Source organism: Leptinotarsa decemlineata, unplaced genomic scaffold (assembly GCF_025532065.1).
Source record: "Leptinotarsa decemlineata unplaced genomic scaffold, Ldec_3_MD MMD2_P_RNA_scaffold_12, whole genome shotgun sequence".
NCBI classification, from domain to species: domain Eukaryota; kingdom Metazoa; phylum Arthropoda; class Insecta; order Coleoptera; family Chrysomelidae; genus Leptinotarsa; species Leptinotarsa decemlineata.
In genome coordinates this window covers 149,246-165,332 of record NW_027412526.1, presented here as the reverse complement: position 1 = coordinate 165,332, position 16,087 = coordinate 149,246, and the positions used below count along the sequence as shown (strand labels likewise).

Sequence of the window (16,087 nt, the reverse complement as noted above, 5' to 3'; positions counted from 1 at the left end):
ATAATAGTTTGTTTTATATTATTTTTGTGTCTATTGTAATTGTTATTGTTATAGGTAGTCTTTCTTACTGTATGCTTATTTTTTTCCTAATTATGGGACGGGTGGAAGATAGCCTCCGGCTAACCCTTTTCCCTTTGTGTATAAAACCTGTTTTTGCACAATAAACATTATTATTATTATTATTATTATAGGACTCCCCCTATAATACTGGCAGGGCAGGGAGCCTTGAGCTCCTGAGGCCACAAAGTTTCAAATGTGAGAAGATTTCACTTTTCTAATTGTAAACAATACCAAAACGTTCATAAGATATAAATTATATTACACCTATAGCACAAATGTTTCAATTCTAAGGGGACTTTAATGAACCCAGGCTCCCCAAGGAAAAAAGGAGGATGTCTCTTCGATACTTGAGACGTCGCTGTTTTGAAGTTATACTTTACCTTTGATATAGCTATATCGCCAGCTTACAGTAGGTTGAGAGAATGAATTCATCTACATAGGCATAAAAGCATATATCCTACACTAATATTCTTCCCCTTTTGGGCAGGTTTGAAGAACATAAACCAACCGTCAACATCAAAGACTATGCCCCAGAGAGATGATGTGGAACCACCACATAAGAGACACAAAATGGACTTCCACAATGAATGTTATTCTGAATGCAGCTCAAAGCCCCCAAAACGAGGAAGAAAAATAATATATGAAAAATATTCCGTACAGAGAAGCATGTTTTTAGCGGTTGTCACTCGTCCAGATATATCATTCTCAGTGAGCAGAGTTAGCAGATATTTGGAAAATCCAGGAAAGCAGCACTGGAAAGCAGTCAAACGTATTTTCAGATACCTAAAGGGTACTAAAAGTTATGGAATTCTATACAATGGTGGGAGCAACGAATATTTAAAAGCGTATTCAGATGCAGATTTTGCAGGAGACATTGATACTAGATATTCAACAACTGGCTATGTTACTTTATTATCAGGTTGTCCAGTTACATGGACATCTCAACGACAAAAGTGTTGCAACATCCACGACAGAATCTGAATATATTGCAGCTTGGGATGCCGCACGAGAAATAATATGGTTGAGAAGGTTGCTTAAAGAAATTGATGTTGACGTTTCAAATCCAACGGAACTTTTTGTTGATAATAGAAGTGCTATAAACTTGATGAGCTATAATGATCATCACAAACGAAAAAAATATCACTGTTGTTTACACCCAATCAGAAAACCAGTTGGCAGATATTTTAACCAAACCCTTACCACGAGAAAAATTTTCAACAAATCGACAAGGTCTGTGGGTAACGTCTTCGAAGTGAACAAACGAAGTGAACGAATGTTCACTTCATTTCGATTGATCTTGTTTTTATGATTCCTTGGAAATCGTTGTTGATTGAATGAGTTTTAATGTCATTGTTAATACATATAAAATGTATCGTTTGTATATTCATGATTAAAACCTGGTTCAGTAGAGTTTACAGTTCGATTTCCTACAAATTACAACAGGTAATACTGCTAGACAATTCTATCTCTAACCCTCATTCCTTCTACAGCAAATTGTCCTCTCCATTTCTCCATGAAAGCCATTTTCAATACATTCCTTTCCCGAATATTCTGAGGGAATACTATACATTCTGCACCCATCACTTCAACTATTCGAATTGATACTTCATGTATTGCTCGATGAACTGCAGTTCGACTCAAACTGCAAAAAAGTTTCCTCACCAACACCCCTTTATAGCTATATCGCCAGCTTACAGTAGGTCGAGAGAATGAATTCATCTACGTAGGCATAAAAGCATATATCCTACACTAATATTCTTCCCCTTTTGGGCAGGTTTGAAGAACATAAATCTTTGTTGAGATAATAGATCAAGCATCAAAAATCTAGTCTCTGATAAGTTATTTGTCCCTATCTTAATAACTAAGCTTATATGTGTGTGTCTCCCTCAAGGTGGCTTGCAGAACAAGAATGGTTTTAGAGTTACAAACTTAGGTCTGCAGTGCTCTGTCCGTACAACAATTGTGATCGGTACAACAGCGGTTAACTACTAACTACTGCTACTACTGTATTAGGCATTCATGCAAGGATGTCTAGTCTTATAGCAATACTAACACGAGGAAGCGGTATTCAGATGAAAGAAAGCCTAAAATGAAACAATTCATATTAGATGGAAACGTTTCACTGGAAGTGATGTCCGGGACGATACGTCTGGAGTCTGGACAGAATGATCGAGCTCATTCTCTGAATATATGAGTTGTCTCGTTGATAAATATCAACTCGCCTGTAGTGTCGTGTGGCCTATAGGTTTACTTTTGTCCCAAGAAGCCAAAATTCAAATCAGTAAGATTCTGTTCTCCATCAGCAATCGAATCCAACAAGTGAGTTGAATGTTTTACCAGCATCCAAATGCCAAGAATAAAAATTTCCTATTCTTATAAAAGATGATCATACTAGATTAATCCGAAAAATCGAGAAGTTTAGACATAAACTCGAAAATTAGCAAATGGCTACCAAAAGTATCACAACAAATTTTGAATCTCGGCGGCAAGACATTCACGGAACCAAAGTCGTCAATTCACCGTTCCGTGTTCCGTCGGAGCACGGAATCCTTAAAGGGATTCGAATATGTGTTCGAATATAATTAATGCGTTCGAATATATCCTTGTATAGTTGTTTGTCAGTGAATGAGAACTAAACGAATGACGAGGTATTAAAATATCCCAAAACATTCAAGGAAGTATTCATTTCAGGTTTAAATAGTCGTCGACCTCAAAACAGAATAAATGACAAAATGAAACCGTAACACCGTATAGGATGAAACAGCAGTAACGTCAGTTACAAATAAAAGCGGTAAAAACATAAAAAATTTCATTTCTCTTTTCTTCATTATGATTTCCTACCACGTAGTAACGGCTACATCCAACAATTTATTAATGATTCAATATCCATCTCTTTCAGGAATAAACGATGATACGAGCCAGTGAATAGGATATCATTTGGGACCCGTCAGCACCCGTCACAGTTGAAACTCAGCTCCGTTCACAGTTGAAACTCAAGACCCGCCACAGTTGAAACTTAGCTCCCTTCACAGTTGATACTCAGCTCTCTCATCAGTTGAAACTCAATCCTGTGTCAGTTAGAACTTGGCTCCCATCACAGTTGGAACTGGCTTCACGTCACAGTTGAAACTTTGCTCTTATCACAGTTGGAATTCAGCTCGCGTTACAGCTGTAACCTGTAACCCCGACAATAAAACATTCCATAGCCAGAAAAATTTCTACATTTCTATTGGATCTTGATTCCAATAAGTTTAGTTAGTCAACACTAGGTGGCGCCCGCAAAAACTTTCCTATCAAGGAATCTTATTTTAAAATTGAATTACATTGTTAACTTAATATCTATCTGTTCCAGAAATAAACGATAATACAAGTTATTGGATAGCATATCATTTGATAAATGAACCAATTGGAATACTTGATAGAAATACTCAGTTTCATCAATGACTATTTTGTACTGGAAAAAATTCAAGGGTTAGGAGAGGAAGTTGCGTTACAGTATAGTTCCATAATGATACCCGATGTTTTGGGTGATGTAATCGGATGTAATTTCCAAACAAAAATTATGAAAAGAAGAAAAACTAATTTGGTACCTCTTTCGCCATCTGTTTGTGAAGGTACAAACTATATGATCCCATCAATAAAACATTCCATAGCCAGAAAAATTTCTACCTTTCTATTGGATCTTGATTCCAATATGTTCAGCTAGTCAACACTAGGTGGCGTCCGCGCAAAATTCACCAATTTCATTTCTCAAGATTATTGATTTCAGATATATCAGTGAAGTTTTTATTTTTATTGTGGTATGTTTGCAATAACATTTTCCATTACATCAATGTTCACAAGAACCCTTGTATAGCTCAAAATATTGTATTAAACATTTCAGAGAAAAGTCCCCCAAACTGCTCTTTATGGGGGTATCGTGAGGAATGTCTACCCAAAACAATTATGCCTCAACCCCTCTGGGTTCACACTATTCGTGATCCTGAAAAATGTCCACAAAAAGAATTAAAGTCAATTTTTTTTCAATAAATTTATTTATAAAATAAGAAATATTCCATAAAATCCATGAAATATATTGTCTTTGGTCAACAAATTAATAAAAAAGTACGGCATGATACATTATTACATATAATTAACAATCACGTGTTTATATCAACTATATTAGTATCTATTGGAAAACTTCTTATTCCTTTCAGGACGGATCCCTGGATTTTCTGAAAAAAAAAATGGAAACACTAGAAATTTTGATGAATCAAAAAACTGACATTTAAGAGGTGATATTATTTCGAAAATAAAGTTTGCGAAGGTCAAATCGTAAGGTGTACTTTATGAAATTTTCCTACTCAACCTTGTACTTACCCTCTTAAAAATATCCACTATCATCTTATCTGCATTCCTGAGCCTCTGCTCTCTAAAATTGTTCAATTTCTGTTGCACTTCCGGAAGCTTCTTATAGTTCCTTCTGGTGATTTCCTTCATCTGCTTCTCAGTAAATAACTTATTCGTTCCTGAAAACAAGAGGAAACTATTCGACCGTCTTTTCACGAGGACCTTACTATAAAAAATTACGAATAGATTTGTCTCAACACACCTTTGAACTTGGAATATGCCGCTTTTTCTTTGATGAATTTCAATTTAAGATCGTCGGTTGCCTGCTGTCTCTCGGTTCTCGAATTCCCAACGGCTTGTCTTCGATACTCTGCAGAATCAATGAAATCTGGCCTGTTTTTTCTTAAATAATCCTGAAAACAAAATATATCGGAACTACTGAGAAACGAAGCATCAATTTTTCTATAACTCGCCACTAGATGGCGCTGTAGAACAATTTTTTGAAAGCACTGTTCTATAACGCTGCGCACGCCTAAGTTCGCTGATTCTGATTCTGTCAAAATATTGGAACAGCAGCGATACAGCAACATAGTACTAGTATTCCAAATAACATTCATCTCCCCTGCCATTACATTAAAACCCTAATTCTGTCCAAACTGAGGCAGATACAAGGTATGTGTTCTAGTGTATCATCTTCTTCTACAAAGAGATGCCTCACAGTGTCCTTCAACAGTCTGTCTCTTCACAGGGTGATTCAAACGACAGTGACCTTTAGTATTCTTAAGCATAACAAATGTTTGGTGATATTCTTTGACAGATTTATAGGTGGATTTTTAGGGGGAGTCTGAAACTTTTCTATGTCTAGACATTGATTATCTGCTTGGAAAAACTCACAGTGAAGCTAATGAAAGGTTTCGGTCGTCTGATGAAACCGCTTGCGGCCCCCTCCATTGCAGAGGAGTCGTCAGTTTCATTAGACAAGTGTGTGCAGAATTCCAAACCAGAGATCTTTCTATGGCAGTTCATTACCAACTTGGGCATTACTCTGTGAGATCCAAGTGCTTGGCAGCTTGGATTAGGGTGCAGTTTTCTCTACTAGGGATTAGGATTTTATAAGACAGGTTGTAGTTGACCTTCGTGTCGTTGAGTCAGCAATGGAAGAACTTTTATGGACACTGAGGGTGTTGTGGGCACTGAAAAAAACCAGCCAAGCCTATATCTGTGCACTAGAGAGCTTTGCTTGAGCCATTTGCTGTGAAACTTTTGGCCGCAAAGCAATTGCTCCTCACGTGATCATAATATTAGCTCTACAAATTGTTTGACATGGCCATACAGTTTTACTTTATGTGAAACCTCCTCCAAGCGATCGTCCAAGGAATGAGAACTCTATTGATGCAGACTGAGACATCTCAAAAAATGGAAATGAATTATTGAGCTATTTCGTATATTATATGTACTGTCATTCATACCCTGTTAATCTAAAATGAATTTTGCTAATTTCCAAATACAATTGAACCCGAAAATGAGAAAATACAATATTGATTCCAGCGACATATTTCACACCCTCGTCTATCAAAAAACACTCACCTGCAAACTAAGATAGTCATTGTTCTTCATATCCCGACTCCTCTCTTCACCAGCCTCATCTTCCTTTGCCGATTCTTGCTCGCTCCCGCCGTAACTCCCTCCGTCTTCCTCCAAACCAAAATCTCTCATCTCCGCTCTACTCCCTCTCCTTCGACTAAAATTCTCTCTATCCTTGCGCTTCTTCCTGTTATACGGACACGGCACCTTCACCTTGATCTCCTCCAATCTCTTCCTCCCCTTGTGCTTGCTGCCCTTCGCAACCCTCAGGCTTTCGTCTTCCAACGTGAGAGTGTACGCTATACCGTTTCTGCTCTGCTGAGTCCTCTTCAGCTTGAACTGGCAGTGACAGCAGTACCTCCCGTTCTGCACTCTTTGTGGCCTCGTGCACGTGCAGTATTCTTCGACGCGTCGGAATCTGTCGGCGGCGGCTTTGGCGCATCTGCAAACGTGTTCGGGGCCTGTGTAACAGACGGACGTCAAGATCGGGCGTTTCTGGACGCAACGACGGCACAGCGGGTAGTCTTCGTTGTTGGTGCGCAGCATCGATGCTTGATCGGAGGCAACTCTTCGCTTGCAACAGACGCAAGTAACAAGGGAAGGTGTGTCCGATCGAATGGTGACAGCTTCGCTGGAAGTTGTGCCTGGAAATGGTATGAGCAAAAAGTAAAGATGTTAACGTGAGAGATGTCAGTTGTGAGTAGATGAAACCCAATATAGACGAGGCGTATTTATTTATTCATTGAATTATCCGTTTGGCATATCTTTGTAAAGGGATTGTCCAGAAATGTAGTGAAAATATACAATAAAGGACGAACATTCGTATGCAGAGTTCAAAACAACACATTAAAATAAGACTTAATGACTTGATTATATTTTCAAATAACGATAAAAATAAAATAAAAACAATAAAAATTAATTGGCACTCCGGGGCGAACTTCATTGATTCCAGTGGCTCATTTGCTTTTTCAGCTGCAGGAAAAAAAAATATATAAACAGAATAGTCCTCCTCATCAATTAGGTTTTCATGAAAACAAAAGTACTAATGACACAATATTTAATTTTCTTCATAAAGCATACAGCAACTTGAATAGTGGTGAAGCGACTGCGGCAGTATTCTGTGACTTGTCAAAAGCTTTTGATTGTGTTAACCACAAAATACTGTTGCAGAAGCTGCATCATTATGGAATTGCTGAGAACTGCCTGAAATGGTTTGAATCCTACCTTACAGGACGTAGACAATTTGTTAAAATCAATAGTTGTTCGAGTAGAAAGAACGTGAAAGTAGTAGTGCCCCAAGGATCGATTCTAGGACCCATACTCTTCTTACTTTATGTAAATGACCTGGTATTTTCACTATTTTTGCAAATAACACCACACTTTTGTGGCATAATGAAACAAAATTTATACGAAAGTATCTGTAACGACCTCATAGAAATTAAACAATGGTGTGATACAAATCTGCTGTCTTTTGACACTAAAAAACAAGTGCAATCTACCAGAAATTCATATGGAAAGTACACTTGGGAATTGATATCAATGAAGGTCTGAATCTCGAGGAGCATATAGGCTTTATAAATAAGAAACTTTCTTCTGAGTGTTCTGCACTTAAAAAGAACTAGGTTTTCACGCAGCAAAAATTTTTTATGCCCTCCTAGACTCCCACCTAAGGTATGGCAAAGCATTTTGAGGTGTATGCTGTAAACAGCTGTTTCAATCTGTTTTCATCTTACAAAAAAGTGTGGTACAGTATCTCTGTGATGCAAAGTGGAATGATTAATGCAAGCAACTGTTTATATTGAATGGAATTTAAACTGTGACTTCATTGTTTATTCTTGAATCAGCATGCCTTTTACATAAGAACAAAGGTACCTTTACTTCTCAGCCTTACCACAGTTTAAATCTGTTTTCCCGTTAACCAGCTGTCGCACCCCTAAGAAAGACAACCCTCAGAAGTCGAAACTTGTGCGAGCTAAGGATTAACGAGGTCTCACCTTTTTAACGTGTGATTCCTAAGGCGGGTTGGACGATAGCAAGTGAAAATCGATCGTTCAGATTAGGGCTTGAACCACCGACCAACACGGCAGTCAATTCTAGTGAGTGAACAAAGCACCCACGTCGAACCGCTTGGCTATCGACCGACAGTACTAGACAGGCTTGCCAATTAAAGGTTCCTATCCCACCAAGTAGTCAAATCAAGAACTCAATCATATTAATAGGGTGGAAATGTACAACAAGGTACTTAGAAGTATTTTTTTTTCTTTCTCTTTGTAGTGTATTTTATACATATGCTTTTCTATCAGAGTGATAGTCCAAAGAGTTATCTATCTATGCCGTCGTGATACGGTCCCGTGAAATAAATATCAATTACTGTATAATTCAAAATTATTCTCACCATTTGACGTACTACTCGACAGTAAAATGTTCGACGAATCGTTCCCTGCTTCAGTGGGGGTATTTTCTCTACGAGCTGCATTCTTCTCCATTTTGCCTGCATCTCGATGACGAACTTTCCTAATGAATCCGCAAACACAAGCGCATTCCTCTGATCTCACATTCTTGTTGGTTTGTTCGTTTCTTGATCGAATTTGAGCTGCAGCACCGCTATTTTTATCCTGATCAATCATATCAGGCGAGGAATTCCCTCCGTCAAGAGCCACAGTACCGCGGGATAATGAGTTAAGTAAAGTGTCACGAGTTGAGGCATCACGAGTTAATGTGTGACGTTTCGTTGGCTTATCAGTTGAGGCATCGCGAGAGACAGGGTCGCGAGTTGCAGTACCTCTTGTTGAGGTGTCACGAGTTAGAGTATCACGAGTTGAGGCATCACGAGTTAAAGTATCATGAGTTGAGGCATCACGAGTTAATGTGTGACGATTCGTTGGCTTATCAGTTGAGGCATCGTGAGAGACAGGGTCGCGAGTTGCAGTACCTCTTGTTGAGGTGTCACGAGTTAGAGTATCACGAGTTGAGGCATCACGAGTTAAAGTATCATGAGTTGAGGTTTCACGGTTTGAGGCACCACGAATTGCATCGGGACGATTTGAAACGACACGAGTTGAAGCATCACGAGTTATAGTGTCAAGAGTAGATCCATTACGCACTGAGACCTCACGGATTGAGTCAAGGCGGTTTGAGGCGCCACGAATCAAATCATCTTTAATTGAGGATCTATTAATTAGAGCATCACGAGATGAGGCGTCACGTGTTGAGGTTTCACGACTTAGAGTATGGGCATTCGAGAAGTTTCGAGTTGAAGGACCGAGAACTACAGTTTCACCAGTTGTAGCCTTACGAGTCGAGCTATCCACACGATTTTCGAACTCACGAGATGAAGTATCACGAGTTAATTTAGGGGAAGTTGAAGCGTCACGGGTTAGAGTACCATGTGCTGACGTTTTATGTGTTGAAGTATCATGATCTGAAGCGTCACGGTTTAAATTTTCACTGTTACTTCTAGAGGAAGAACTCGGTTCTGGAATCTTATTTTCAGTCTGTGTTTGGCTACTTGCGTTGTGAAACTGGGATTCGGTGAGTTTTGGTACTTCTACCGAGTCTGTAGAAACCGATTGTGTTATAACACTTTGAAAAGCAATTTTCTCCTTTGCCGGAGCAGTGTTTGTGAAAATTTGTGTCCAATTTTCTGACGCTTGCGATTTTTGGTTCAGTTTTTCGACTGAAGCTGAAACAGCGGCGTTTTCACAAGGTTCAACGTCAACAGAGGTGTACTGCTGTTTCTTTTCGTCCTCCGTAGAAGTTCCTTTAACGCCCACCGTCATAGTGGTTCTGTCCTGAGGAGCAGGTTGAGTATTTGCACTACGCTTGGAGATACTCTCTGTCACAATTGCCACGCTGGACAATTCAAACGGTTTGCTTCCCACACCTCCAGATTTTTGATGCTGATCCTGAGACTTCCTAACTTCGTCAGTCTGAGATAGTTTGCTTTGTTGACGACTTGAAGTTTGTAAATTTTGATTTCGCACGTTCAATTGCGTTTGTACACCAATATTGTTCATACGTAAACGGTGCTCAGGCTCAGTTTGAACGCTGTTGTCTTCGAAATTGATGTCTTTCAATAAATCGTCTTTGTCAAAATGGCGTAACAGTTTCTCAACGAATCCACAATTGCATCTAGATTGTGTTTTGCACTTACAATTGACAAACACTTTGCTTAGGGATCCACTGAGACTAATTGATGATTGTTTCGAAGGTAGTTCTGTAAGGAAATGCAAAATGCAAATTAAATTCTGATAAAGAGAAAAAGAGAGACAAAAAATCATGTTTTATAAACGAAATAAAAATCTCAATTGTGCTAGTGAGAAATACTCTGGCTTGAATCAGTTTGAAGTTTAATAATTTGGGAATACAGGTTAAAAAAATATTTGTGGCAAATGCCAAAAATTCTTTTTTTGCATGGAATTTATATTTTTTTTTTTATTTTCTTCACCATTTCCCGTTTTATCACCAAACCCCAACCCTGTAAATATAAGCTATGCCTGTGTTTTTGTTCTGATGTTGGAAAAGTTTTCATTAGATTTATTTTAAACTTAATTTGGTGCGGTAATGAATATTACTGGAGTTTTTTCCCACCATCAAATCGTTATTTTTAACACCTCGACACGTGTTTCGGTCACCAAGTGATCATCCTCAAGAGGATTAAACTGAAAACATTGCTAAGTTGACCCTATGTTAAAAATAACGATTTGATGGTTGGAAAAAACTCCAGTAATATTAATTTGGCAATTGATGTTTGAATCCTATAAAGAATATATTTCGAAATTTTCTTGTTACCATACAATTAATGACAGATCAAAAACTTAACTTATGTGCTATTTTGAAAACTGGCGCAATATAAAACATTCAAAATTATAGACCCATAAGTATGCTCTCAGGGATTCCCAAACTTTTTGAACTGTTACCAACACCCATACTTTGAGTAAGAATGAATCTTGGTACCTTCTGGAGTGCCGCAGGGCTCTCATTTGGGACCCCTGGGACGATGTTGACAATTCAATTCATTACTGTAAATTATTGCTGTTTGCTGATGACCTAAAGCTATATTTTCCTATTGAGGATATTGAAGATTGTCATAAGATACAGAATGTTATCAATTCCCTATATGTTTGGTCTGAAAACGAGGGAAATGTTTCTGTATAACGTTTGCTAGAATAAACAATGTCAATCTAAAAGGGCTCAATGAAATAAGAGATTTGGCTGTAATCTTTGATGTGAATCTTTCATACCTCAATAAAGCTCTTAAACTTCTTGGTTTTGTCTACCGAAATTGAAGGGATCTAACAGTGAATGATGCCAAAAATGTTTGCCTAGCCTACCTAGTTTTAAGGAAATACTGTATTTGTATTATTTCTTTTCCCCATGGGGATTACCCGTATACATAAATAATTAAATAAATAAATGATGAAGAGTAACTTTACCTCCTTTAGATGAACTCTCACTGTGTTCAACAGAATGACTGCACAAACAAGGGCATGTTCTGCATTTACTGCAACCATCGTAGGATTTAGTATTTGTTGCTGACCGACTGGAAAACAAAAATTCCTCCTGACTCCTCACACCAAGATTCGTCTCAGGAGCTGCTGCAGCAATGAACTGTCCATCGTAACCTCTACTGCCAGTACTTGATTGCTTGGAACTGCCGAAACAGATGCACGGATAGTACCTGCACAACGAGCATCTTTTCGAAATGGCACCAGTGTTGGAGAATTTCATGCTACAAGAGCATGGCGCGTTGTGGCAAGAGAGACAAATAGTTTCAGAGGATTTGATGGGGTTGAGGGTGGAACAGGTGCAAGAGCGATTTCCGCAAGTGTGGCAGATATTTTCTTTAGTCCCATCCCCCACGAGTTGGAAACAGATGCAAGGCCTCTTTTCGCATGTATCGCAAAATGTCGTCACGACGATATTCGTCGTGGTGTCGCTGGAAACCACTTCTATATCCGCCAGGACTGGCCTTTTTTTCTTCTTCCTCTTGCATTCTGAATAATTGACTACGGTGAATTTTTTGCCATCCAGCTGAAAGTTTCTTTGATCGGAGAGCTCTTTCCCTAGCTTCGTCTCGATGACAAACTTCCTTTTACCCCCATCTAAAGCAAATAAATAGTAATATTTTTAGAAATTCGATACGTTGAAAAAAAATCTTGAAGAAGTTGGAATAAACCAGGGAAATTGTGCAAATAGCACTACAGAATACAAGGATAATAATAATAATATGTTGCTGTTTAATGACAAACATTATAGTCCACAATCCTCAGAAAGTTCAACGTTAATAAAACACAGAGTTCACTCTTTAACAGGAAAATCAACTTAAGAGACCTCCTGAAAGGGATAATTTTATGTTCCAGTCATTACGTCAGAAAAAAAAGAGTAACAACTATAAAAAACTCATCACTCATAGTAACTAATCATATAATAAATGGTAGTTTTGTAACTAAGTGATTAAATGCATGACAAATAAATATTTCTGCGAAATTTTTGCACAAGAAATATTAAGGATAAAGAATTAAGCAACCAGTGATTAGAACTACACATTTTCTTTCTTTTACCATTTAATGGTAGAGTGAGAGAAAAATGTCATCTCATGAATTGAATAAAATACAAAAATATTGTCATCAAAGCTACAACCTCTCTCAAATCTGGTCAATTCACGTTTGGAAATAATTTAATTTCAGTATTGTTTCAAGCAACATTCATTTTGAATACAGGGTGTTTCCTAACTACGGTACAAATACCTGGAATATTTCTTATGACAATGCAATAGTCAATTATTCGATTCCTGCACATCTAGTGCAGGAGTTTTATAAACAAGAGCCTTCAGATGACCCCATAAATAAAAATCTAGATTATTCATATCAGGACTGCGAGCTGGCCAATTTGGAGGTCCTGCACGTCCAATCCAGTGATTAGGAGAAACAAAGCAACTGGGGACATGTACGAATCACCCTCTGAAGTTTCTCACTGTAGTCAGGAGACACCTTGTATGTTACAGTTGGATGTCAGTAAATATTTATAGAATTCATATTCACCCTTGCGAGTTTGATCTTCTCTTGAAACAGAATACACAGAGGTGGTCTTTTTCATTTTCTTCGCAGCTTCGCTCACAGGAGGCTTCTCAAGCAAATCCTTCAGCTTACCCAGATGGCTTATCTCTTTGTTGATCCAATTTATCTGGTACTCTCTCTCCTTATCAGCATAGTTTACCAAATAATCGCCATCACCGATTGTGGGATATTTCTGCTCTACTATTCTCTCCGACACAGTCTTGTCTTGCTTCCAGTTCTGGTAGGATTTTGGCGTCGAACTTGAATCAAAATGTTTCTCCAGACTGGCACCGTTATTGGAGGCAGATACCTCTGCATTGGGAGTCTTTACGCCCTCTGTAGTTTGCCTTCGATATTGAGATACAGAAAACTCATTGTTGGTAAGAGTGAATAAGTTTTTTCTCATATCTCTGGCTTCCACTGGAATAATTTCAGTAGGACTGGAAAATTCCTCTTTGGCAGACACAACTGAATGTGGAGGGATGTTGTCGTTGAAAGTTTTGATTTGCAGGGTTTTCTTTCTAGGAGAAATGTTCACTTTACTTTCTAGATGCCGGGAGCTTCCTTCAGATGAATCGGTGCTCTGCTGCATTATTTTGTTCTGGGGAATGCTTTGGACATCCTTCGTGCAAGTTTTTTTGGGAAAAAACAGTTCGGAACTCGTGCTGGATTCCTCCAAATACTTCGATTCGGTGATTTTTCTTATAATTTTTTTCGCATATCTCTTCTTAGTAGCCGGGTCGTATTTTTTGGACCTCAGCAGCTTCTGCAGGATATAAACGCTCTTTGCAATATCAGCACCTAGGTTTTCAGGTTTGCTTGTTGAAACAGCTTCTGCGAGATCAACATCCGAGGACGATGGAGAAGCTTGAACTACTTCACTAGGACTTTTGCTTGCACGATTCTGCACGCTTGAATCGGGTTTCACGAATTCGAAACTATCACATTTGGAGGCTTCGATATCTGTTACTGTTTGGGTGCTACAGGTATTTTTTTCATCGCTATGATGTTCAAGGAACTGCATGGATTGGTTCCGATATTGTTGGATGTCCACCGCAATTTCAGTCAGTTCCTTCTCAGAGATGTAGTCAGTTTGAATTCCCACAGACAAGTGCTCTGTTTGGGTCTGAATTTGTTTGCAACTTGCCATTGATGGACTAGTTACACATTCTACGTACACTGGTTTTGTAAGGCACAAATTCACCACTCTTTTACTTTGCTTTATGTTTCTCATTCCATCACAATCTCCTACACGTGAAGTACCAGATTGTAGGGGATCAGTCACAGTATTCTTTTCTTCTTCGGCAGCCACTTTTTCTTCAGAACTTTTTTTGCTCAACAACTGTTTCACAGGTTTATCACGATTTTTCATGACTGGTGTGTCGGAAATCTTTTCCGACTCACTCCCAATAGCTTCGACAATGTTGGGTGTTGACTGAGCTTCGGGCAGTCCGATTTTCTTTTTCAAATGCGACAAGGTGCTCTTGAAACTCAAAATTTTATTTGAAGTACTGCTCGAACTGGAGCTAGGAGTCAAAAGTCTATCCACCCCTCTACCGGTTGTGCCTAGACTTGAGGTGCTGAAAAAATACACACTAATTAATTGTTTTAACGGCTCATGCTGCTGTTCAACAATGTTTTATTAGACTCGCATAATTTTTGTCACCTGACTACAAATCTGAAGCCAAAACTGATTGCACTCAGCATCTTTGTTAAAAAATTGACTCTTTCAAGGTTCTTATCAATTTTAATATTGAAATTTTTTCAGAAAATAGCTTAGGCCATAAAAACGAACAATCATTTACCTTGAAACTTTATCGAGCCCTCTACCAGTTGTTCCTGGGCTTGTACTGCTAGATGAATATACTACTTCCTTCTTTTCTTCAGGTAAAGAGGACAAAGACGAGGAGCACTTGGCTCTTGAACTGTTTCCCTCTGAAGAGCTGGAGCAAGGATAGACCACTAACTTAACATCACTACTCCCACTACTTTTGGGTGTTTCATGGTGACCAGGAGGTTGAGCAGAATCAAAAGCCACCTGTTTCTGTTTCAGCTCTGTCAATATGGGAAGGGAGCAACTTTTGTGAATCTTCCCAGCTGCACAATTGCTGTATCCAATATCTGCTCCGCTATCCCATTCTAGTTTGCGATTCGACATGACGCTACTGGTACGAGATGAGTCGCCAAGTTCACTCGGTTTTGTTTCATCCAAATTGGTTATAACAAGATCCACATTCGTGTTGATGACAATTTCTGGAACCTCAATTTCCGCATCATCTTTGATTTCAGGAAGGTAAGATACCGATGTACCAGAGAAATACTTTGGCAAGTCCTTATTTTGAGAGAACTTTCGGTAATAATCCAACACGTACTTGGTGGAAGAGTCCTCTTCACTCTTTGTACTCTTTGCGTCAGAGTCCATGTTGGGTCATAATTTGTTGCTGGAAGAATAATGCAGTTAATAGATGATTCAAAGTTGTTGAATTATCGAATTAAGGTGAATTTATGACAGAGAATTTGACAAATATTTTTGAAATTATAGTAACTGACAACAAATATCCTAACCTACCTTCACAAATTGGAAGTCGAGAGACCAGACAAAATACCAGAGGTGGTATAATTTTAGAGTAAAGGCCACAAATACACATATTATGATTAATAAGTATTAATGACTATCTGAATCAGAAAATATATACCTACCTATATTAATACCTTATATTAAAAGTCAGTACAGATTAAAAATTCAAACATTTTTGAAATCCCAATCGAACAATAACAAATAAAACAGACCAATGAAAATTGAGCATTTCAATAGTGGGTCGAAGGCACAGAACTATAATTTAGTTTACTATCTCTCTCTAAGTTATAGTTCTGTGGTTGAAGGGAATGTTCCGAAAATAATAACGCAGTGGGCGACATCTGCATTTTAATTAGGGAACATGCATGCATTTTTTTATCCATTCAAATAAATGATTTATGTGGTCCTCAGATATCTGAAAAAGTGGATAAAGTATCTCTAATTTCTTTTTTATTCAAATTTAAATCGTGGTTATCTC

At 38.3% G+C, this 16,087-nt stretch overlaps 2 protein-coding genes across 3 annotated transcripts in view; both read right to left on the bottom strand.

Moving 5' to 3' along the window:
- LOC111516209 (MICOS complex subunit Mic60) overlaps positions 1-16,087 on the bottom strand; it is a 162,617-nt gene that overhangs the window by 126,603 nt on the left and 19,927 nt on the right. The gene's annotated exons all lie outside the window — the stretch shown is intronic.
- LOC111515578 (uncharacterized) lies at positions 4,118-15,858 on the bottom strand. 2 transcript variants are annotated; one of them, XM_023171795.2, is made up of 9 exons: positions 15,732-15,858; positions 14,837-15,472; positions 13,017-14,611; positions 11,409-12,077; positions 8,369-10,189; positions 5,977-6,617; positions 4,652-4,802; positions 4,420-4,568; positions 4,118-4,274 (listed from the first exon to the last, which is right to left on the bottom strand). In XM_023171795.2, the coding sequence occupies exons 2-9, from the start codon at positions 15,451-15,453 to the stop codon at positions 4,200-4,202; spliced, it is 5,718 nt and encodes a 1,905-aa protein (XP_023027563.2). In that variant the 5' UTR covers positions 15,454-15,472; positions 15,732-15,858; the 3' UTR covers positions 4,118-4,199. The 2 variants fall into 2 exon arrangements, with proteins under 2 accessions (XP_023027563.2, XP_074026958.1); XM_074170857.1 differs by lacking the exon at positions 15,732-15,858 and adding an exon at positions 15,601-15,722.

Coding starts and splice junctions, on each gene's coding strand:
- LOC111515578 (XM_023171795.2), bottom strand. CDS start 15,453: ATGGACTCTGACGCAAAGAGTACAAAGAGTGAAGAGGACTCTTCCACC. Junction 12,078..13,016: donor AGAAGATCAAACTCGCAAGG/GTGAATATGAAT, acceptor TATTTGCTTTAG/ATGGGGGTAAAAGGAAGTTT. Junction 4,569..4,651: donor GGCATATTCCAAGTTCAAAG/GTGTGTTGAGAC, acceptor TCTTGTTTTCAG/GAACGAATAAGTTATTTACT.